The sequence below is a fragment of the Miscanthus floridulus genome, chromosome 19 (genome assembly GCF_019320115.1).
Source record: "Miscanthus floridulus cultivar M001 chromosome 19, ASM1932011v1, whole genome shotgun sequence".
In the NCBI taxonomy this organism is placed as follows: Eukaryota; Viridiplantae; Streptophyta; class Magnoliopsida; order Poales; family Poaceae; genus Miscanthus; species Miscanthus floridulus.
This window is the reverse complement of record NC_089598.1, coordinates 77,454,964-77,479,733: the sequence shown is the minus strand read 5'-3', so window position 1 is coordinate 77,479,733 and position 24,770 is coordinate 77,454,964. Positions and strand designations below refer to the sequence as shown.

The window sequence follows — 24,770 nt, the reverse complement described above, 5'->3', positions numbered from 1 at the left end:
GATAAGAATTTCTGGCTGATTTGTCCCACGACTACTTACTTGAATCAGTAGAGGCTTTTCATTTACCAAGTACTACAACTTATTATTTGATATGATAATTTACTTGCCATAATTTATGTTACTGCTACTTTATTGCAATGCTAGCATACAGTTTGATCATGAATGTCTAGTCTGTAGTGCCACCGATGCTCAATGTTTTTGGATGTGAGGATGGAGTATATATATTTTAGACCTATAGAACTAATTTTTTAAAATAGTTTTAAAGATGAAGAATGTATGCAACTCTAATATTTTGATAGGGTCCTACTTTATTTGACTGGCCATGTTGGTTAATTACAATGACTTGCCTATTTCCTTTCTGTTGTAGATGTTTTGCTTTGACCTTTCATCTAATATTTTCTTATATATACTACAAGAAATTATTTATTTCTTGTATAAGTTTTAGTATATTTTAAAAATAATGCTATTTTCAGATACATGTTGTCACAGTCCTAGACCGCCAAATTACACTATAGCAATATTTGATTGTTTGGGGATTCAATCTTAGGGGGAATGTATAGCATGCTTAAAAAAGGCATCTATAGATGTTTGTTCTAGAAAAAAAGTTCAAAACAACTTTTAAAATTGGCTCGACAGCAACAGCAAGTATGATTACTAAACCACATTGATCTCCGAATAATAAACAATCCAATTATTGAGGTAATTTTTTATCATGTCAAGGATAAAGAACATTAAATAAAATTAGTTTGGCCATATAACTTAAATAATAACTCATGTTCAGTGAGTTACCATTACCACTTACCGCATGCCTAATTTACTTAAATGTATAGGCAACCATGGCATGGTATGTAGTGCATGTTGGTCACATGCCTAGGATTTATCGAACTTGGGAAGATTGCTATGCTCAAGTCAATCGCTACCCTGGTAATTTGCACAAAAAATACAACACAGAAGCTGAAGCTTTGAGGGCCTACTATAGTCATCCGACCTACCTTGCAAACCATGGGCAACCGGCCTACTATGGTCCAATGAATGCAAACCATGGCCATCCACTGGCACTAGATATCGAAGAGAAGCCACCCGCCGGAGGTGTGAAGATTAGGAGAATTACTCATTGGTCTTGGAAAGATGTCATGCTTTTATTTATGGCTATGGAATGTCAAGATGATGAAGTGGTGGAGGGTTCCCGAAAGCGAGAAGGATTACATATGGGATGTCAAGATCCTAGAGTATTTCACTTTCCTAGCTGAGTATGACAGGGAGTTAGTCAAGAAAAAAGCAAAAGAAATCATGGGGACATTGTACAAGAATTTTGTCCTCCAAAATAAAGAGCCAGATTTCGATGGTGGACAGTTTAGCAAGCAGGACTTCTGGCAGGCTTTCAAGGAATACAGGTTATCCGAGGACTACTTAGAACTGAGTAGGAAGAACAAGGAGAATTCGTAGAAAGCGACGATTCCTCATCATCTCGGCTCTTGTGGCTACACCAAAAAGATGCCAGAATTTGAAGCAGAACTTCAAAAGATGGATCACCTTGCTGAGGAAGGCGTTCAGGTTGAGACCGCCGATTGGGAGCCTAGATCGGTAATATATTGTATGGGGAGGAATGCACGGCATGCTGAGGATGGGAGCTTTAGCTCCTCAAATGTACCCATGAGTGAACTCATCCAGAGGATCTCCCAGGTAACTGAGGAGGTGAGGCAAGGGACTTGCACTTCTAATAGCGAGAAAGACGTGCTCACCCAAGCACTCGGAACCAAGGAGCACCCTGGTCGCACTAGAGGAACCGGTGTTGTTCCTTGGAAACTAGCATTCCCCCCAAAAATCTAACACTTACCGGAGCCGCACGAGGGGTAGAGAGGAACATGAGGAAGAGTATTTGAGGAGACTAAAAGAGATGGAAGACAAAATGGAAGCACGGATTGAGGCGACCATTGAAGCACGAGTCGAGCAAATTTTACTGTCTAAGAGGTTAGTAGTACCACAAAACCTTACTCCTACTGCCTTTAGCCCATAGTTTAGAGCTCGCAGCAGCTGCGAATCGACCTCGCTCGACGAAGAAGAGGCAAATGTGCCTCATCCGGTGGACGACATCACTGAACACGTCAATGTCAGGTTGTACATTCGTCAGGAATGGACAAAGGACAAGGTGGCGCTTGGCTAGGCCTGGCCTATGGGAGACGGGACAATTAATGGCCGCCCAATTCCACTGGGGTACGCTCGCGTCACCATTGACAGAATACTTGATAAGAAGTATAACAAGATACCCATTGAGTACCCCGTAGCGAAAGACACGCCGAAACATGGTCATAACAAGGGCTCTCAAGTGGCCTGGCGCAAGCGCTTCATTAAGCTTGACCGCCAATTGTCCTCTGATGATGAGGATGACTACGAGTCTTCGCCCACCTGCGATGATAACTCACCATCTCCCAACAGAGATCACTCCCCTCCTCATCCAGAGCCATCACCCCCGAGAAGACAGAGGTCTCCTTCTATTCCTCCTCGTCTGACTCCATCTTCATCAGCCCCGAGAAAAGAGACTCCTCCTCCTCCTCGTCGTCGTCCGACTCCATCTTCATCAGCGCCGAGAAAATAGAATTCTCGTCGTCATCCTCCTCCTCCACCTCAGCCCAAAACAAGATCAAGAACATCCTTGCAGTCATAGAAAAGGTCCTTGGATTCGGTCGCTAATGCTCCCAAAGTGGACCAACAGAAAAGAAAAAGGCCATTCAGTGGCAGTGTTACGTCCTTGATGGAAGAAAAATTTACAGCACACATCAAGAACGAAGATTGTATTAGTTTCTTCAATCTCTGTGCCTCACTGCCTTCGTTTATGTTGAAGTCCGAATTCAAAAGGCAAACACATAATAAATACGCTACAACAAGAGACGAAGAAATACACAATAAAGATTTAAGGAACATATAGAAGTACGTCGAAGACAACCCAGGATTAACCATGGAAGAGGCCACGACCATCTATTATGATGTACAAGGGACGACAACACCAGCAATGAAGTATGTAAGGGGCAATTTTTTGGTTCACGATCATGAGTATAAAAATCTATCAACATATATGCGCCATTTACATGAATATTACATGGCTCAAGCAATAGAGACGGACAAATTTGGTTTTGAGGTTATTATACATTCGCCACATGTTTTCAATTATCCTGAAGAAGAGAAGTTTGATGTCGAGTGGGAGTGCTTGTTCCAGCTATACCAGAAACACGATCTCGATGTTCAACTATTGACGTTATGGACTATGTAAGTATCCTACACGCACGATATTACAATTAACTACTCTCTCGATACACAAATTGTTAACTTTTGAGCACTTCCCATGATTTTATGTAGGTGTATAGCAAAATTTTGCATTCTAAAAAGCAAATGGGATTACATAGGCTTCTTGGACCCATGCGAGTCAATGAGAGGACATGTCTAGGCCTCTATGGATGTGATGTGGAAGACCTAAAACAGAGATCGATTGCTGTTTTCGATGAATTCACGATGAAGAAGAAAACCCACATACTTCTAGCCTACAACTGCGAGTATGTGTTCTCGGCTTTTAATTTTATGCTTCTTTTTTCGTTAAGATTATTCGATAATTAGGATTCTGTGATTGTAGCAACCATTTCGTCTTCATTTGTGTTAATCTTGCCAAAAATCTACTCAAGGTGTGGGACTTAAAGAAAAAACCATTTCATCATCTGGATGCACTGGTGTCAGTGCTGAATTAGTAAGCGATCCTAATAACATATTATTTTCTAATCACACATACCCGCTTTCTAATGTTTCTTCTTTTAATGTTGCTCAATGTCCGAAGAAGACATCGGTAGGAAGCCGGTCCTATTCAAGGTTGTCGAAATAGAGGGGAAGTACCTATCACAGCCGGCGGGAAACAATGAATGCGGGTTTTATGTAATGTGGGCAATGCTTCGCTACATCGGCGGGAAATCGGAAGAAGCCGATAAGTTGGTGTGTATAATCCCCATTTCATTTATGTCTGTTAATAATTCAACAAAATAATTTACTGTTTCTCTTTGGATATCATCTTTTTTGAACGACGGCGCAAGAAATTTAAGCACGAAAGGCTGCTAGAGATGGAGATCGTCGCACTACAATCGGAGCTATCAAAATTCATCTTAGCCGAGGTATTGGAAAAAGATGGACTATTTTCCATTGCACAATCCATGAAGTACAAGGACCAGTATGGCTCAGAGCGGCTCGCCAGATTAGTGTAAGAAGTCTGAGAACATTTCTTTTTTATTTTGAGGGATCGAGATCTAGATATAACATTTGAACTGAAACTGTAACATTTGTAATGTTTAATATTTATGGACCTGTCGTCTACGTAGCGTATATAAAGCGAAACCCGATCCCACAAAAAATATAAATTAAAATAAATTATAAAATAATAAAATGCGAATGGGCCATCACCGCCGGTTAGCAACAAACCGGCAGTGTTGTCGTAACCATCACTGCCGGTTAGAACCATAAACCAACAGTGTTGGACTGCTCAACACTGTCGACTTGAGCCATGAACCGACAGTGTTCTCTTGCTCGATACTGCCGGTTTGAGCCATGAACCAATAGTGTTGGACTGCTCAACACTATTGGCTTGAGCCATAAACCGACAGTGTTCTCTTGCTCCGCACTACCGGTTTGAGCCATGAACCGACAGTGTTGTCTTGATCAACACTGCCTACTTCGGCCATCAACCGACAGTGTTGGTTTGCTCAACACTGCCGGCTTGGGTCAAGAACTGACAGTGTTATCTTGATCAACACTGCCGCCTTGAGCCATAATCCGATAGTGTTGGCTTGATCTACACTACCGGTTTGGGCAAGAACTGACACTCTTGAAGCAAACGTCACTGTCGGTGGGGACTACAAACCGGCAGTGTTATTCAACTAGACACTGTCGGGTGGAGCCACGAACCGACACTATTGTCTATAGATCAGTGTCAGTTTTTAAGAACCGACAGTGATGTCAACCCCACATCACTGCCAGTATGCCACTGTCGGTTCAAAATCCGACAGTGAAGGGAATTTTTGAACCAGCAGTGATGTCCAGATCTAGGATAGTGCAACGCCGAGAGAAGGTAGAGACACTGAGGCGAGACAGTCAAAGGCGAGGAGGGAGCGAGATGTAACACCCGATCTACTCTTGAAATATCCAGATGCAGCACTTGAAATACGTTTGAAGACAGATAAAACACTTGAAATATGTATCTGGAACACTTGCAAAAACACATGAAAAACACTTGAAAACAATGTAAAACATACACAACATCTACATAAAATATTTACAACATATATGTGAAACATATGCAACATTCAAATGAACACACTTGTAACATACGTCTGGAAAAACAGCTAAAACATTAGGAACAAACAGCTTGTTCGCTGGTTAGTTTCAGCCAGGGCTTATCAGCCAGCCAACAGTGTTTTTCTCTTACAACAAATCAGCACCAGCTCGGCTTATCAGCCTAGAAACCAACCAGCGAACAGGCCGAAAAGCTTGCAACATACGTGTACAACCATTACAACATATGCAACATCCCGATCTACTTTTACAATATCCATATGAAACACTTGCAATATATAGATGAAATATCTGAAATACTTAAAACATACTCTTGCAACATGCATTTTCAGCGCACAATGTCACTTTGTTGCTTGGATGAACCGCGGAGCTCACAGTGCGCCCCTGGGCGAGCACCTGCTCGACGGCCTAGGTGAGCACCTGTGCGAGGCGTGCGAGCACCCTGGCGAACATCTGCGTGAGCACCCCTAGGCGAGCACCTGCTCGGTGGCTAAAGTGGGCAGCGAAGGCGGCCGTGGTAGCATGGATGCCATGGTGCAGGCGAGCGGCGCGGTGGAGCGCAGAGTGGAGAAGGCGGGCAGCGCTGTGGAGTCAGGAGCGGAAGTCCGATGGAGCGGTGGATAAGGCCGCGACGGTGGAGACCGAGTGCATAGAGAGATTTTTTTTTTTTTTTTTTTTTGAAGAGGTGAGGATGGGAGCGAGCGAACGAATGAGGTACACAGTGGAGAAGCCATGTCCATCCATATCTAGACGTCCGCACGAAAGCATTAACGTTCTTAGTTTTGTTGCAGTTTGTCTACGCTGCTCCTTTGGTTGCTGTAAAAAATAAATCTGTGAAAATGTGCACAGCACATTTCGAGGTTACAGTTCCGTACCAAACATTTTTGTGGATTGTGAGAACGGTTTGACCGTAAACAGCAAGCATACATTCCCCCATTCGCGCAGAGTCGTAGACACGGCGAGAACCTTTCTGGTTTTTACACTTCTTATTTGCATTGGTTAATCATTTGCTTGTTCTAATCCCAGACGAAACGGTCAATGGTTGGTTGGTGTGCGAATTTTCACCTGCTGGGCCCGAATGACATAGAGGTTGTTTGGTTACGTAGTCGCTCCTAAAATTCATGTCATATCGAATATTTAGATGTTAATAAGAAGCATTAAATATAGATTAATTACAAAATCAATTACATAGATGAAGGCTAATTTGCGAGACGATTTTTTAAGCATAATTAATCTATCATTAGCACATGTTTACTGTATCATCACGTTGTTAAATCATGAACTAATTAGGCTTAAAAGATTCGTCTCGTAAATTAGTCACAAGTTATATAATTAATTTCATAATTAATCTATATTTAATACTCTATGTACGTAAACATTCATGGAGCCAGAACAAACCGGGCCAAAGTAAAAAGGAGCTTGTCAAGTTCCTCTTGTTCTAACAGGATAAGTACAAGAAACTAAAGGCTCCACGGTTAAAACCCATTGATTTGTCCGAAGATAACTCAGCTTGCTTTTTTAATGTAGATTGGAAGGGGACAAACTCTGGTATTGATGGACACTAGTGTGAGCAGGAAGATTAAGTGTTGCGAGGAAAATGTGTAAGAGCAAGGCTTTGTTTAGTTTCCAAAAATTTTCACCCTAAAGTATCACATCGAATCTTGCGATACATGCATGGAGTACTAAATGTAGACGAAAAAAAACTAATTACACAGTTCTCGGCAAAATCGCGAGACGAATCTTTTAAGCCTAATTAGTCAATAAAAAGCCTTAAGTGCTACAGTAACCCACATGTGCTAATAACCGATCAATTAGTATCATTAGATTCGTCTCGCAGTTTCCTGATGGGTTCTGTAATTTATTTTTTTATTAGTATCCAAAAACCCCTCCCGACATTCTTCCGACACATCGATGTGACATCCAAAAATTTTCATTTCGCGAACTAAACACACCCTAAGCCACAGGAATATGCTACCTCTATCATATAAAGAATTTTAAAGGGCGTACCCAGTGCAGAGAGCTCTCACTCTGTGTGGGGTCTGAGCAAGGGTGTTACTGGCAAGCATTACCCTCGCCTGTGCAATGCGAGGAGACCGCGACTCGAACTCAGGACCTTTCGGTCACAGGCGGTAAGATTCTACCGTTTGCATCAGGTCCGCCCTTCCATATAAAGAATTTTAAATTTATAAAATATCAATATTTATATATTCTATATGAATCTAATTATATTTGTTTCTTTTGCGAGACCTAGTTACCTATTATAAATATAAGCTGTGGGGTAGTTGCATAATTGTAGATTATATAAAATGGCCGGCCTGTCCATGTAGATGGCGAGGTAAAAATATGTCTTGGAGAGCGACAACCCACCATCTGCTCATCATGGCGTCATAAACAAATATAATCTAGTAATACGCCAGCGTGAGAAAAAGAACTTTGCTTGCGAAGGTTGTGTACCGTAGCAGCCGTATACATGTAACTGATGTAAAGAAACCACAATCCAAGGTTGATATAAATATAATACCACTGCTAATGACCAGTTAAGGTTTAGTCGACCAAGAAATACAAATAACCACAATTCAAAGTTTCAAACTCGATCGTTCCACCTTATAGCAATTGAAAAGAATGAGATAAGCACCGCATCGACATACATCGAACAAAACTCATGTGAGGCCAAAACTTGTTCAAATCTGACAAACGGACACGACTTACATTGTTTAATGGAAGCTGCAAATGAGAAAGATCGTCTGCCGAGTCTAATAACACGAAGAGATGAACCTCTCCCTGAAAGCTACATATATGGGACCAAACTACCAACTCCGTTGAATTCATGTCCGTAAAAGCAGCCACGAACATTAGATGAACCATGGTCCAGGAAAATCTGCATTGATGAGGAGATTCTCACAAAGATAGATGACGGGGATTGATTTGCAGAAATAGACCGGGCTAGAGGCCTGGAACTTGGCACGAATTCCCACTTTCATGCATGATTTACAAAAACTTGTGAAACTGTTTTCTCAAAAGAAAATCATGGGAAACTGTTAAGAGTGGTAGTTTGGAGAATGAATCCAAACTTGATCGGAAAATTAGGTTCATTGTAGTTAAATCGATGCGTATGTGGTGACTTTATCAATCTTAAGATTTGGTAGTCCAGCTCGACCTCTCGAAGGTATTTGTTAGAGTAGGGTGTGCATGTGTGTGTTCATAATGTGAGCGCTCTTACGTACCATTGTATTAGGTTTAAGATACTAGAAGCATATTCCACGTGTTGCTGCTAGGGAATTGAAGGTGATTTAAAATGAGCTTAGACTATATATAATTACTTATGCAAATAATAAACTATTATAAATTAATGCTAGTGAATTGCGTGGCATGTTGACGTGCACAACAAAGTATGTGGACATCACATTGTATGTGCTAGTGAATTTTAATTACATGTGATAGTGTATTGCTGAGGTGCACAGTTTGTATGCGGAGATACATGGTAGTGGGGTTTAGGATTATAAAATATATAGATATAGATATAAATTTGGTCAACCATTTACTCAGACTTGCACATCCACTGCCAAAAGGGTGGACAGCCCTACCCAAAGTATATGACCAGATTATCTGGTACTGGTAGCTCCACCGATGACCGATCACATCCACTCATAGGCAAATTGAATGATGTATGAGCATGAGCAGAGTATTGCTTACAATATCCTTGCAATCAGATCTGCTTTGGTTTGAAACAAAACAGGTAAAGGGGGAGGCTACGTCATATACCAATTTAAGGTCCTTTTCCTATTTCATGGTTAGCACATTGAAGCTCGGTATATTGTACACTTTGGATATCGATGCTTAATTATATTAGAGCAACTCGAGTCATTAGTTTCCTAATTGTATGATTTAGACATTATCTAAAAAAACTCTCAAAAAATAGAGTACTACGTACGACAGTATATATAGAATTCTTTCTTGTCTATATTTGAAACTGTCGTGTCATCACGTTTGATCAAAGATTGGTGGCTGCAAAATGGTACGAAAGGTGAGTCCCCAAGGCGTCAAGAGGAAATGGAGCACCTGTGACATAACAACGCGTGAAGGAGGTGCTATCAATAGTGAAACAAAGATGTTAATACATACACACGGATACACGTGAATCGTAAGCACGCATGCACTACACAGTTGATATCTTGATCAGGCGACATTGTATACTTCATCACCTCATTAAACAATCATGCCACGCGTTAAATGCTATCCAATCAAGTAGCAATTTCTCAAGGAAGGTAATTCCCCATACAAGAGGCGACCACATGTATAATAAAATGGACTGAATGAATTCGTTGAAGCACACCGATCATTGTGATCCTGAACTCTGAATCCAACAAAGTGATATCTGGACAAAGGTTACTAGAAGCCTCCCGTGAGAAAAAAAAAAAACATGAACTCGGACAATGAACTGACATATATGGCTACATAACAAAATTCGTGATCTGATGGATATTGTCGTACACACTTTCGTGTTGTCAGGATACACAATTTTGCTGAAAGAATACAATGGCATAACGATCAGGCCTAGACCCTATCATGCTAATCCAATCAATTAATCACCATACATTCTTATGTTACACGAGACCCTCATTTGGGGTCGACAGCCACTCACTGCACCAATCATCCAAGACACACTGCTCTCAAAAACGGCAAACCCAATTTGCCCTTGCAGTCTCCATGATGGGGGGGAGGATTGATCTCGCCCTATGAGCAAGATCTGAGTTGAGTTCTCTTGCCTCCACCCTTGTATATCTGCTACAAACTCTTCAATACAGGTGAAAACACTTTACAGAGCTTGTAAACTTAAGCCATACAAAAACTAGCTTGCAGTGTGCCAAATGTGTCATGAGTCATGTGAGCCTTGGACTATCAGATTTATGCGCTTGCCGCTATCCATGCGGAGGACATCATTTTTCAGGCCCAACTGAAAAGGAAAATCCGAGAATTGATTGGCAAACATTTTAGGAGTAAAACAATCGATCAATGAAGTCAATTGGTATGATCGTGTACCCCTCCACCTGATTGGTATCGACAGAAAACCATCTCAAAAGAACCCCGAGGTGGACCACTGCTGGGATCATTTTGAATAGCAAAGGGGTTGTCACCTGCAGAGGTACACACAAGAGTCAGTTACCATATTGATTTCATGAAACACAGGGTCATCAGATGAGCAGCATGCCAGGATGAAGCAAAGACAAAAGGCAAGACAAGGGATTATGGTCTCAATATATTTTAGTGAATGCCACTAAGAAGGGTGCTATTCACAAATTGTCAATTATACATGTGAAATTATTTCAAGATGCCCCTTAGTTTCTTTTATGGTTGTTCAGCCATTTTGTGACCGCCCCCCCCCCCCCCCCCCCCCCACCCACCCACCCATGTAACAAGTGAGATGACTGATAAGCCCCTGTGGATCAGTTTGCTTCATTCATGTTGCTTGGACCAGGTTGATGTGCTTGTAACCATCCATTAAGGTTTGTAATAGTTGGGGCTATAGATTTTTCAATTCTGAAGTCAACAGTGTTAGGACTGGAGTGTTTTTTTTCATCACTTGCTCTTCTGCAACATTTGGGTAAGAACCAAACACTAAAGAATTGATTGGCAGACAAGGCTACAAACTATTTGGCATGTTCACTGCAGCTTACCATGGCTGCAGCTGCAACTGCTCCTATTGTTGCTACAGTACCGCACTGAAAGGAAATAGCAGCGGCTGCTGGCTGTACCAAACACCCCCATTGTTTTTTAGGATAAAACATATTAAAACCAGAAATAAAAACTATAATTGGAATCTCATCACATAGGATTCAATCAACTTCGTGGAATTTCTAGTGCCGAAGTATAAATGTTCTTGACTAAAGTGACAAAAGAAATTGTCATTTCTGAGGTAATTTCCTCTTGCCTCACTACATGATTGACTCTTTAGCATAGTATTTTACACACAAATAAAAAAAAAACTCTCTTGAATGAAATTTTCATTACAAATAAAAAAACAATCTCATTTGCACTGAAATTTTGAATGTAATGCTTATCTAGATAAAATGAATAGCTTAAAAGGAATGGAGACAAATACCAAACTAAGTGCAGTGGTTCCAAGAAGAAGCAAGTATAGCTTGCCCTGTAAAAACCAAATACAAGCTATCAGGTATCATAAACACCAATTAAATTGAAAATAGTAGTACTAGGGATTTTGGCAACTAAAAAGCAGAACTAGTACCAACAGACTACACTGGGAAGTATAATAGGTACTCCCTCCATTCCAAATTATAAGACATTTTGGCTTTTTTAGATACATTGCTTTAGCTATGTATCTAGACATAGTGTATATCTAAATGCATAGCAAAAGCTATGTATCTAGAAAAGCCAAAACATCTTATAACTTGGAATGGAGGGAGTAGTTAATACTGATAGCATCAAAAGATTTGCATGCTTTGCTAGACATGCTGAAGTTAAACTTTGCCATCTGAAGTTCATTTACGATACATCAGTGCTTACAAGAATAACAAGGCAGCATCACTGAAAGAATTATGCATTTACATGTACTTTAAGCGGAAGAATAACAAGGTCCCATAGTTTTAAGTTGTCAGCACAATATATGTACTATTGGGCTGGCTACCAGAGAACCTACAGATGGGAGTTGTGAGAAGCTAGAACCTGAGGGATTCGTGGGGCTACAAAATTAGAAATGGATAACCATGGTTCTTGCCCGTGGCATGGCATAACACAAAAAATGGAACATAATATCAAGAAAATAACCTCGATAAGATGGATACTTGAAGCACGGCTTAGGAGAACAAAAGCAAACTCTCCTATTTGTGCAAGAGACATGCCGACCTATAGGGAAAAACACGGTTAATGTGATTTTATGAGCACTGGCAGATGTGAGTGCATTCAGAAAGATATGAAAAAGGACTTACAAGAAGAGATGTTTTGTTGCTATACCCAAACCCTTTTACGACAATAGCAACAATAAAGGTCTTTACGGTGATCACCAAAATTACCGCTGCAAGGAGTATATCCACATGGTTCCACAAGAAATGGACATTAATTAGCATCCCAATGCTGGCAAGGAAAAGAGCAGCGAAAAAGTTGCGGATAGGTTCGATCTGCAGAAAGAACAAACCTGAAATAAGAGAACAATATAATGAATTACTAACTACAATAGTCTAGCCTATAAATTTTGCTCAAGCATAAAATAAGATCAAACTAAAGACTTCCTCTGTTCCAAATTATAGATCACTTTAGCAATGTCATAAAACAAACCTCTCTAACTTTGACAAGGTTTATAGAAAAATGCTCCAACATCAAATTGATTTCATTTCATTAAATTATCCATGAAACGTGTCATGCATTTATTTGAACTTGTAGATGTTAATATATTTTTTAATATTTGGTCAAAGTCAAAGATGTTTGACTTAGAACAAAGCTAAAGTGACCTATAATTTGAAACAGAGGGGGTAGTAGATAGTAATTCCCCTTTTTTCTGGAAAGGGAACAGAAATAGCGTGCAAGGTACAGGTAATAAATTACTTGTTCAAGAGTATGTTGTGCAAGGTCTGTTGTTGATATCATTACTCCAGCTGCAAATGAACCCAACTCAAGGCTCAGGCCCAACTTATCACTACACTGCATCATAGAAGGATGGACACATGAGAATAACAAGAATTTTAAGAACTGCGTACCTTTAACAAATACAGTTTTGATTAGAAAGTAAACAAAAGACAAAGATGTATGCGAGTAAACCCTAAACCGACAAGGCAACAAAAAAAAGGAACTGTGAGTTGAAGCTAACTAGTGCACAACAGTACAATTTGCAATTTTATTAAATCATATAATTGAACCTACTCGTATGGGTATCAATCAGATGAATAATCATGATTAGTCATCGATTAGGTCCAACTAGTCATACTGTACAAATCCACTAAGTCATCCTAGCACTCGAGCAGTAACAACAGGAGCAGGACTTGACCGGCAAAGGAAGAGGAGCAACACTTCCCAATGCTGTGCACTACTCTTGCCACCGCTCCGTGCCCGGCATGCACCACTCCTTGTCCAGCCACTGCGAGTGGGCCTCCTGCTGCTCGCACTGCAGCCACATCAACTCCCGCGCCAGCGCCTCTCAGCCCCCTTCGCAGACTCTCAAATGCACTCTCAGGGTCGCCGCCAGCCCTCACCAAAAACACAACCAGCAGAGGCATGAGGACGAACAAATCCAACAGAGGCATAAGGACAAACAAATTCAGTGGAGGAATGGGGATGAAAGGATCTGGTGGGAGCTGACACAGGCGGTGCTAGGATGAGAGCCAGTGGCGGTGTAAGGACAGGAGGCGGTAGCATGAGAACAACAGTCAGCGGCATGGGCTCCACATAGGGCAGTACGAGCATGGAGTCAAGAATCCAGTCCAAAAACCATTCATACTGAGAATCTGATGGGCCAAATTACTTAGCTCAACACTGTTCAGGCAAGCCCAACATCTTTTCCTCAACTTTGGGCCTTCCGATTAGTCGTCCACAGGTCCCCAATGGGACGACTAAAATCATGGTGAATTGGTCGACTAGGTTTCTAGTCAACCTAACTGTACCTAAGTGCCTAAACCTAATCAAGGTCCAGGGACCAATAAGGACGACTAATCATGACTATTCACGATTAGTCATCTGATTTAATAACAACAGAAAAGTACTGGAGGAACAGTTGGATATGAACTACACATTCACTAAAGTTTGGACTTGTTTGTTTCCCTGCCCACCCAGCTATATAAGCTGTCTCATAGGTGCTAGCTTATAGGTATTAGCTTCTATAAGCTGGCTTATAATAATTTTGAGGGAAATAAGCTGTAGGGTTGTTTGGTAACTCAGCTTGTAAGCTGGCTTATAGGTAGTTGTGGATGGCAAAAGGCAGCAATGCCCTCAGTTGTTGGTCGTGCCATTGTGGATAGCAAATGACAGCAATAATCAAAGTTCAAAAAGGCGCAAGGCGCTCTAGGCGGTGACCCATAGCCTAGAGCCTAGGCGGGCCTAGGCGTTTTAAGGCGTTTTCCTAGGCGGTAGCTAATATATGCATAAATACCTAAAAGAAAAGAAAAAAATAGCAGAACAGTGGTGGAGAAGGAAGAGAAGGCCCAATAACGGCCCAAGTCTCCCCAAGTCTGGGCGCCCAAGTCTTATCCCCTCCCCTCCCCTCCCAGCCTCTGTTCCCGTCTCTCTCCCTCCCAGCCTCTGCTCACGCTCGCTTCCGTCACTCGCCCGCGCCGCCGCCATCGCTCGACGCCCCGACGTCGCCTCCTTCCCCACAGGTCATCGCCGCCCCCGTCGACGTTACCTCCTCCCCCCACCGCCGCCTGACGTCCGCGCCGCCCCCACGCGTCCCTGCTTTGGCGGATCTGCCCACCGCCACCGCCACCGCCTGACGCCGCCTCTTCCCCCACCGGCCGCCGCTGCCTCACCTTAGCTCCTCCCCCATCGTCTCCCGAACTCTGCGCCGCCCCCAGGTGTCCCTGCCTTGGCGGATCTGGCCGCCTTTCGCTGGCAACAGTTGGGCAGCCGCCTAGGTACCTGCCTACCCCCCTAGGCGAGGCGGTACCCCGTCGCCCAGCGCGCCCAGGCGACCGCCTAGCGTCGCCTTTTTGAACATTGGCAATAATCCAAGTAGGATAGATAGGTAAAAAGTCAGAAAATAAGCTGAAGTAAGCTCCCCCTTGGGCAGCACACGGGCTTAGCATAATTCATAAGCTGGAGTCCTAGCTTATATAAGCCACAAAATAAGCTGTGCTGTTTGTTTAACATTTGAGCTTATATAAGCTAGGGATATACAAACAGATCCATAAGCCAAATCAAAATCTAGAAAAGTGCATTTCGTAAAGATAAATCCAGGAAAGTAAGTACTTTGTTCCTTTCTGTCGGTCTTATGTATGAAGTAAACATTTGCAATACTCCTTTATTGATCCATTTAAAACATAACTTTGGGCAGGTTTTAGCACATGTAAGCACTTGCAGTGTACAAAAAATCAAAAATAAGATCATTTTTCTATGCTACTGTACAATTTTCAGTTTTTCACAACATACCAATCTACGAGCAGTAGAAACTCACCCAAGCAAATAACAAGCAGAATGCAACCGCTGCCAGCTGGAATAGTTCATTTGTCTGTATGACATGCAGAACAACCACAACATAAGATTGCTGATGAGAATGTTCTACAAGATCAAAACTCAAATTGCTCAAAAAATATGTACTGCTTTCTTCCCCAATCAAAATTTACCTGTGATGACAGACTTATCATCAGTTTAAGAAACCAAGGAACGCCGGTGCGGGAGAGGATAGAGAGAATGGTCAGGAATGTTATCAGTACCACCAGCCTGAGAAGTTTTGTATCAAAGAATTAATTCCACAACTGAGTATATCCTAGAATACTTTTACAGGCTAGCAGACAAAATATAAATGGATAATACAATTAGTAATATTAAATGCAAGATAATAAAGAGATCATAAACTATTAAAGTGAGTTTGGGTTAGCAATGTTATCTCAACTGGACCTGCCAACATGTCAAGAAAACACGAACTTACTGTACAAGAATTGCATCAAGTGGATAAGCCAACAAAACATTCAATTCATTGTAAAAGAAAAATTGCAATATAAAGGTAACAAAAGTATTTCAGGGCAAAAGGGGGAAAGAAATGTTGCACTTACGACTTCGTCATCGATGCAACTCCGTGAAGAAGGCCAGATGTACCACTCAAAATTGGAAGAAGTGCAAACAGCAGGCCAACAGCACAATCCTGAGGGGGAGGGAGATAGGATGTCACAGAACTGAGATATATTTTTTATTTTTAAAAAAAAAGAAAAATGAAAAGTGTGTTGGATCAACTTTTTCTTAACAACGGCAGACACTAGATGCATGGACACAGATGCATCTTGCACACAAAAGATGAAAAGTATGACAGACCTGCAATATAAGCGTCCCGACTGTAACTTGGCCATGAAGAGCATTGATACTATTTGTTTCCATCAGAAACTTTAAAACCTTCAAATATAAAACTTGCCATTATTGAATAAACAGATAACCAAGTGGCACACCAGAGCATCAAGAATGACAACACAATGACGTAAAGAATGAACCTATTGCAGTTGCAAGTGACAAAACATCCAAGCATATTATATTCAGGGTTCAAACATCATATGCTAAATTTCTAAATCAAGATGTACCGACTCCATTTGTGGTACAGGCAAGTATTTTTCATATAAATGAACAGCAGGAAAGGCCCCTACTGGTATTTTTTATATATTTTCAAAGAATAAAAAGGTTGTTTACAGAAACCAAAATGAGTTCGTGTACAACAAAAGGTGCATGCAATTGTGAGAAACACAATGAGGCACAGCAAAGTTATGAGGTAGTCATTCACAAACAACTATTGCATTCATGCATTCACTTGCTTCGAGATAATTTCAATCACATAATGCAGCACCAAGCATTTTGTGTGCGTGCACATGTGTGAGCGACAGAGAGAGGGAGGAAGAGAGCCAGGATACTGGACCAAATAATGAGAGTGGCAGGAGTTATTGACACAGTGAACAAAAACATTGACTTCTCTCATAGGCTGCCTGCTGTTGACCTTGACCAGATACTTACCACAGCTGTTGAAGACATGGAGAGAAGAACACCAACAAAAACACCTTCTTTTGTTTTGCCTCCACATAGCTGCATTAAACATCACAAAAGATCATGTCAACCATGCTCTTCGGAATCAAGAATTGAAAATACAAAGGTCATACAACCTAGAAAAAAGAAAAATAGCTAGCATGGTAAAATGCATCAAATATTTTTCACAAAAATACTGGCACGTCCAGCTCCAGGAAGCTGACTTGGTTACTTCTACTGCATAATTCCATCTAGTCACTTTTATTGGCCATATGTTCAAATGAGTTAAGGATGCATCAGATCTTTTTATTCTGATCAATGTTTTATGAAACAATTTAATTATTACTAGATGTTAGGACATACAATACACAGAATAGTAGGTCCCAATGTTCCCATCAAAGAGAGAGTGATAACTAGGTTGACAGAACATAACAAGACAGCTCCAAAATATATATCATAATGCAGACAAAAGAGACGAAACTCACTGTAGCCAAAATGCCACAAAGAAACATGAACAGCATAATTTGAAGCAATCCTCCGAGAACAGCAACAGCACGGACAACTCGAAGCTGAGGCAATGTAAAAACAACACTGTTAACTTCAGATCACACATGGTGTTACCAACTGAATGAGGGAAGAAATGTTAAAAGTAGAATACTTTTGCAGTAGAAAACTCAAGTCCCAATGCAAACAGGAGAAATATCACACCAAACTGGGCTACTGTTTCAACCTGGAAAAGAAACAGTGGAATATAAGAAAATGCCATACTTAAAAACACGGAGTAGTTATGTACATCTTATCCACATTGCGAATGCATAGTAGGCAGAACAGAACAACAGAAATCAGTAATAGGTCTCGAAACTCATGAGAGAATTGTAAGGACAGTTGATTTTAGAATGTAAGAAATAGTGGAGCAAAGATCCAGGTAGAAAATAAACTAAGCCCATCTGTAGATATATAAAAAAAAGGGCAGGCCCAGTGCCGGAGGCTCCCACATGAGTGGGGTCTGGGGAAGGGATAAACTGAGACAAGCCTTTCCCCCGCAAAATCTGCGGAGAGGCTGCTTCGAGCCCACGACCTGGTGACTCAGTGAGACAGCTCTCACCACTGCACCAGGCCTGCCCTTCCGTCTGTAGATATATAAATACATATAAAACTGAGCGCGGAATATAAGAAAATGCCATACTTAAAAACATGGACTACTTATGTACATCTTATCGAGACATTGGCACATTGCCATTGCATAGTAGGCAGCACAGAATAACAAAAATTAGTAGGTCTTGAAACTCATAAGCAAGATAACTGTAAGGACAGATGATTTTAGAATGTATGAAATAGTGGAGCAAAGTTATCCAGGTAGAAAATAAACTAAGCCATGCCGTAGATATATAAATACATATAGAAGAACTGAGAGCACACGCGCACATACACACACATCATGTTAGAAATATCATGGGAGGAGACATTAGCCAGCAAACATATGTTTCAGCAGTCTACAGGCCAGTTCTCTTGTATAGAGGTTTTCAAGAGCATGTGTATCAATTTCAAACATGGAAGCCATAAAGATTAAGCGTTAGAAAAAAAGTAACCCACAAAGGTGGAAGCACCTTACTTGCACCATTTCATTGACAAAGCTAAAACCTCCAGGCCCAATTATAGATCCTGCAAGTAGATAACCTGTAATCACCTGCAATATACTTTGAATTGTAGGTTCACGTAGCTTAACGTTAAAAATACAACATTTCGAACAGACAAATTATGTTTCCAGCTGTTAATAATAATGATACAGAAATTAGAGGAAATAAAAGTACAGGTACTCACCGGTTGCCCAAGGCAAGCAAAGGCGATTCCACCACATGTAGCAGACACGATAACAACAACAAGATCTGATATCAATCTACAATAATAAACATTCAACAGATAAGTTTCCATGCAAAAAAGATATTTTCATCCAACAAATCAAATGACTGAATACTGAGTAGAATACCTAAGGTCCAGCTTGCAGCACAGGGTATTTTGACTTTGGGTTTGATATGATAAAAACATTATCCTGGGGTAAAGATTGAATTAACACAAAACTGTTATAAAAAATGGTTATAACATGTCCACAACACTATGCCAACATGTATGGCATATGTGCAGTAACTGGATAGAAAATTTGATCCAGAGGATGTGATTGCACCTTCCGATCAATCAACGTGGGAACATCCTCTTGCTCAGATCGATCCAAGAAAACCTCCTTAAAAGGAAATGACCTGATGGACCAGAATGACAACTTTAAACTCTATTACACATTCTGAATCTAAGGTTAATTTCAGCTAATAGAAATAATGAAGAGTGGATTTGCAGCATACTTGTTATCTTTGGTTTCATTCTTCTTTGTTACTCTTCTAGCCACAGTTTCAAGAACTCCCTGGTACGAGTAGAAGGAACACGATGAGCAGTTTGAATTACATATTTGTGATGTGCAATCACCAAATTTTCTAAGTACAAATAAACACAATGATGCATTAGAGTACATATACGTGCTTCAAGTTTTACAATATCCAAATAAAGGACCACAGACGACTATGTTATTGTCTGAGAAAATAGATGTTGCAACATCTTGTCTCTTGAACCCAATGTGTATCATGCAGGTTATTACATGCTTTAAATTAAAAGATACACTCCCTCTGGTAAAAAAATACTTTGCAAGGCCCTCGACTCATATCTTTGATTACTAATTTCTTTTAGAATAACATTATTATAATCCTTCAAATTTCTGAGGTTTTGCAAGTATTTTCAATCAATTCTACGCACTTACATGTTTCCAATCTAAATAATTTAAAAGTTACTGATGTTTGTAGTTTTAAAGGTTTGACTAACTCTTGTCCCAGACGATATGTTTTTATAATCAGAAGGAGTATTGTTAAGAAATGAGGAAGTAACAAACACGCTAATTGGGATCTGAAGTTTTGAAATGAGATAGTCGATGTAGCAGCCATGTAGGAGATCAAACATGAACTCCAGTAGGGAAACGGAACTAGGATGTCCAAAGCTAGATTTTTCTGTGGCATCTTAGGAACACAACAAACAATTTATAATCGTCTTCAATAGTAGCTAATGAAAACAAGCATATAGTGTCATACTTAATATTGCCAAGCATAGCACAATATAAACAACATCCAAGATATTGGTATCCCTCATCAGCACTAGGAAAACGCCGATCAAACAACATAAAGCAAAATGACCATATAAAGTCCAAGGGCCCAAAAGCTATACAATGATGACATATGGATGGGTCATTGAATGCTAGTAGATTGCAACATAAATACACTAACGACAGGGTCAAGGCACCATAGCTATATACTACTAGTAGATTCACAAGTGTAGGAATCAGGCACAGGTCAGTCCAAAAGCGAATTTCCTTTCAATCACAAATTCCAACATGCAATTAGTGAGAAAATCACCCAAAACCTAGTTGTGGCAGACCCAATGTTGAATCCCAGAATCAAAGACTCCTGCTAACAAAGGGGCAGCACACAAACAAAATGGCGCAATGAACTCACCTGCTTCTCAGCTACCGTGTTGTTGAAGCTGCCAGGGTCCGTCTCTGCAAAACCAGAGCACAGATTAGCACAAGCAACTCCAAGCCCAAACCGGGACCTCCATTCTCAACGTCCCCACACGCTCCAACCACTGAGGCCGAGATCTAAACAGCACGGCCACCGACACACGCCACCGCGCCCACCCACACACCCGCCCCAGAACCAGATCCCGCGCCCGAACGGATCGATGGATCCCGGGAGTTGGCCAGATCCACGCACCTCCACCGCCCTGCTCGCCCTCGGATTCCGGGAACTCCTTCTCCAGCGCGCGGTCAATCATGTCGGCGAGGCTGCCCTCCTTGGCCTCCGTGGCATTGCCCTGAGCCACCACCTCGCCACCGGCCTCCGCCACGGCCACCCCATCCCCGCGCGCCTCCGCCTCCGCCTCGGCCTCCGGCTTCCCCGCGCGGCCCTCGTGCCCAGCGCCGCCGCCACCGCCGCGGCCAGCGGCCTCGGCGGCAGTGGCGGGGGAGAATGCGACGGCCGCAGCGACGAGCAGGCCACAGATGAGGAGGAACGGGATGGGGAAGGAGGAGCCCGGGTGGTTGCTACGGCGACGCGGCAGCATCGCCGGCGAGGGGGTGGGGGTTTGGCAGGCGAGCGGGCAGCGCGTCGAAGTCCGTGTGGGGGCTGACCGGCCGTGGCCGGCTCCGCTGGGGTTTAGATTTTCTGGAAGGCGAACGGAGCGTGGCGGTGACGGCGTGCGCCGCTCGTGCCGGGGAAGGGACGCACGCGCTCGCGCTCACGCTCACGCTGGCGTACGCACACGCAGGTGCAGACGCACAGAGACAGAGAGAGCCAGAGAGGGAGACGCTTGCTTTGTTGGCGTCTTCGCCTCCAAGTGAGTAACGAGGCAAAAGCCAAAGGCCCGAAGGGTGTGTCGTAGTGTTGTGAGTTCGTGACCCTGTGGCAATTTGTAGGGGTTTGTTTTGTTTTATGGAGTTAGTTAGGTTCTCACTCCAGCAATTTGCAGGTTTTGTTTTATACATATATGGCCCTGTTCGGCTGATAGAATTTTGGCTGAAAAACACTGTTCTCACTGAATTATTGTGAGAGAAAAACACTGTTTCGGCTAAAAAAAAAAGACGAACAAACCGAATATAGGGTAAGCCGAACAGGAAATCATAAACAATTTTAGTTTTTTTAGATACATTGTTTTAGATACCTGATAAAAGTTATGTATTTAAAAAAAACAGAATAACTTATAGTTTAAAAAAATAGAGAGAGTAGGTATCTACCGAGTTGCATCAGGCAGGAAGTAGGATATTTGTCATACTAGTCCATCAAAACTATCATGGCAAGTGCAAGGAATATTTTATGGTATGTATATCTCTATGGTGAATGGTGAGGGCTAACAAAGACAAAGACTTAGTTAGGACCTTGATAGACTTTGCTCACGTAGCATAATAATGCAAATACACTAACTTTTATAAAATTGCATCATATTCTCTCATAATATGCGAGAACATACAATGAAAACTAGGTACAAATATGGAAGCCACTTAACCACCATGTTAGAAGTTATAACACATAATATCATAATTAGTGACAAAAGGTTTCTAATTACAACAACAGCTTCTGGGACACTGAGTCAGCAGATTATGTTGTCAACGGACATGTCATCTGCCACTGAAACAACAACGTCATCCAAAAAAATGAAAGCACGCACGTCAAGTCAAAGACTTAAAACTCGAATGGGTAGATTTCACCGTAAGAAATCCAACCAACTGAACTAGACTCAGTTCACACGATGTACCATACTAGATTACAAGAAAAACGAGACAATGCATTTTTTGGTGGCTACCACTACTACTAATGTTCATAAGGGAAATAAAAGGTGACGTGACAAATCTATATACTCCTATATGTTATTATAAATAAAATTTGGTTCAACTGCTTCTGTACAATGTTTTAAGAATAAGTTTAGTGTAAATATTTATTTGAAACTGCGGCCATAAAATTTTTTGGTGTTACGAGTCGTGCTTTCTCAATAAGTTTTATCGAATATGGTGAACAGTTATAATCTTATATGTACAAGTTTTAAAAGAGGATATATAACCCTCGTAAAGGTTCAAGTGTGATCCAAATAAAGAGAGGGTTAATTAGGTCCCCAAATCTTTTTGTAACTTAGTTTCGAACTTGATAATGCACACTGAACTAGATAAATAAAAGAATTTCACTAGTAAGATGTCCGCCCAGACTTTCTAATCTCCTATATGGTCGAAGGTCATGTGGGTTTCCGTGTGTTGTTGTGGTGCATTTAGTGATCTCTATTTGAAATAGCACATGAAGGCATTCTTCAAGATGACTTCCGGTCTTCATTCAGTGTAGGTGCTTGTAGGGATGTAAGCTGAACTTGTCCATGAACCCACAAATATGGAAACTATAAAAATTAAGCCTATTTATGGGCTCTGTGGACAAGCCTGCTTGCATCGCTAGGTGCTTTTTGTGAAGCATTGTGGTCACTTAGAAGGTTATTGCGCTGTTGTGTTTTCTTAGCGTGATTTGATTGGTGAAATGCTAAGAGCTCTTCATTACTGAGGAGTGTCCTATTTTATTACTAGTCGTGTTACCGATGCAATTGTTTCTTTTAGTATTATCAGGCTTTGTGTGATCGTGACATGTAATTAACTACTCCCTTCCATCCCAGAAAGAAAGTCGTTATGAGGTGCATACAGGTCAAACTTTTATCAACTTTGACTGGGTTTATAGAAAATATGTGCAACATTTATATCTACAAATAAGTTTACTATGAAAGTATATCCAATGGTCTATCTAATGATACTAATATGTATTATAATATATATATTATATATATAATTGGTTAAAGTTAAAAAAATGACTTCTCGAGAAGCGAGAACGACTTCTATTTTGGGACAGAGGAGAGTAATTATAAATTTTGTTGGTATACTTGGGAGACTTGTTTTACTTAAAATCGTGTGAATCCTCTTCTTATTAATGAAAATTGTGCTTGTGCACTAGGGGCAGAGCTTGGCTTAAGACTTAAGACCAAGTTGAGCCATGGTCAGCTCTGCCCAATGTGATCTACATTATCTAAACAGTGGTTTTGTAGTGTTCATTAGTGTTTAATCCTCAATTATATAGACTGCCGCCTCCTAATCCTACAAGTCAAGCTCCGGGACTATTGTTGTGCACTATTGAAAAAAAGAAAGAAAAAGAGATGGGTGCAATATTGTCACTAGTGGGTTCTTTCAGAACTTTTTCACACAACGCATGCCCTGCTCGCCTGGTCCACAGTCGAGGAGGATCCAATCGCCGCTTTTTTCGCTGTGTGGTCGTCACTGCCACCACACGCTGCTTTTTCGTTGGAGGGAGGGAGGCTGGGAGAGGGCCGAACTATCCAGTAATGCAGCATGGGTGGTGCGAGTGGAGCCGTGGACTCCAGTGGAGGGTGATGATATACGGTTGGGGTTGGTTGAAAGCGAAAGAAAACTGGTGCTTCCCGTACCGCAGTTGTACTACGCAGAGATATCCAGGAGGACGATGGTTACTGGACTAACGCATGAGCAAGTCGCGATTATAATGATGATCCAGTTTGGAAGACGTGGACGGCTGATTTCGGCTGATTTAATAGTGTTCTATAAGAGAGAATAAGCTGAAATAAGTTGAGACTAGACAAGGACAACAGGCTTGCAGCCTGTTCGGCTGGTGCTGATACGATCATGGATTATTACTGCTGACCGGTTTGATGTGAGAGAAAAATACCGTTTTGACTGAAAATTTACGATCGTTTACAACCAAACGAACAGGCTCTTGGTACTCCGCTCATTCATGTAAAAAGAATCATTTTCTCCAATTTTATCGAAACAAAGATGTGCGGTGCAGGTACAGGAGAAAAGCAGCGCGCCACTTGGATCGCTAGCTGCCTCGGTGCTCGGTCGTGGGAGCCGGCCAGGCCTCACCTCAGCACTGAGCACTCCCAGCCCCAGGTGGGCATGAAAGCATTGTGCTCGATGATGGCCTCTGATCTGGTTTGGCCACAGTCCACTTCTTGGTGATCAAACGCCCAACTCTTTTTTTTTTTTTGAGATTGGTCAAACGCCCAACTTCAAACCGGCTGCGATGCACGAGGCTACAAGAACCGGTCGTTTTTCACCACAAACTGAGAGAGAAGAAACGGTCGGTTTCAGACCTGGTATTTACAACTTGTGCCCTATATAACGATAATAATGAAGA

At 41.6% G+C, this 24,770-nt stretch overlaps 1 protein-coding gene across 1 annotated transcript; it reads right to left on the bottom strand.

Annotated features, from left to right (window-relative positions):
• Positions 1 to 9,781: 9,781 nt before the first annotated feature.
• Positions 9,782 to 21,448, bottom strand: LOC136527380 (K(+) efflux antiporter 4-like). Its single transcript, XM_066520086.1, has 20 exons — positions 20,793 to 21,448; positions 20,535 to 20,578; positions 19,341 to 19,399; positions 19,169 to 19,241; positions 18,982 to 19,036; positions 18,808 to 18,890; positions 18,599 to 18,673; positions 17,645 to 17,716; positions 17,472 to 17,555; positions 16,978 to 17,046; positions 16,294 to 16,371; positions 16,038 to 16,126; positions 15,609 to 15,705; positions 15,440 to 15,493; positions 12,883 to 12,978; positions 12,270 to 12,458; positions 12,109 to 12,186; positions 11,426 to 11,470; positions 10,374 to 10,460; positions 9,782 to 10,279 (listed from the first exon to the last, which is right to left on the bottom strand). The coding sequence occupies exons 1-20, from the start codon at positions 21,139 to 21,141 to the stop codon at positions 10,199 to 10,201; spliced, it is 1,857 nt and encodes a 618-aa protein (XP_066376183.1). The 5' UTR covers positions 21,142 to 21,448; the 3' UTR covers positions 9,782 to 10,198.
• Positions 21,449 to 24,770: the final 3,322 nt, after the last annotated feature.

Bases quoted from the DNA above. Each gene is read 5' to 3' on its own strand.
- LOC136527380 (XM_066520086.1), bottom strand. From the start codon at position 21,141: ATGCTGCCGCGTCGCCGTAGCAACCACCCGGGCTCCTCCTTCCCCATC. The intron at 19,242-19,340 runs GTATGCTGCAAA...CTGGTCCATCAG, and splicing joins AATGAAACCAAAGATAACAA to GTCATTTCCTTTTAAGGAGG. The intron at 11,471-12,108 runs GTTATTTTCTTG...TGGTTTTTACAG, and splicing joins CAAGTATCCATCTTATCGAG to GGCAAGCTATACTTGCTTCT.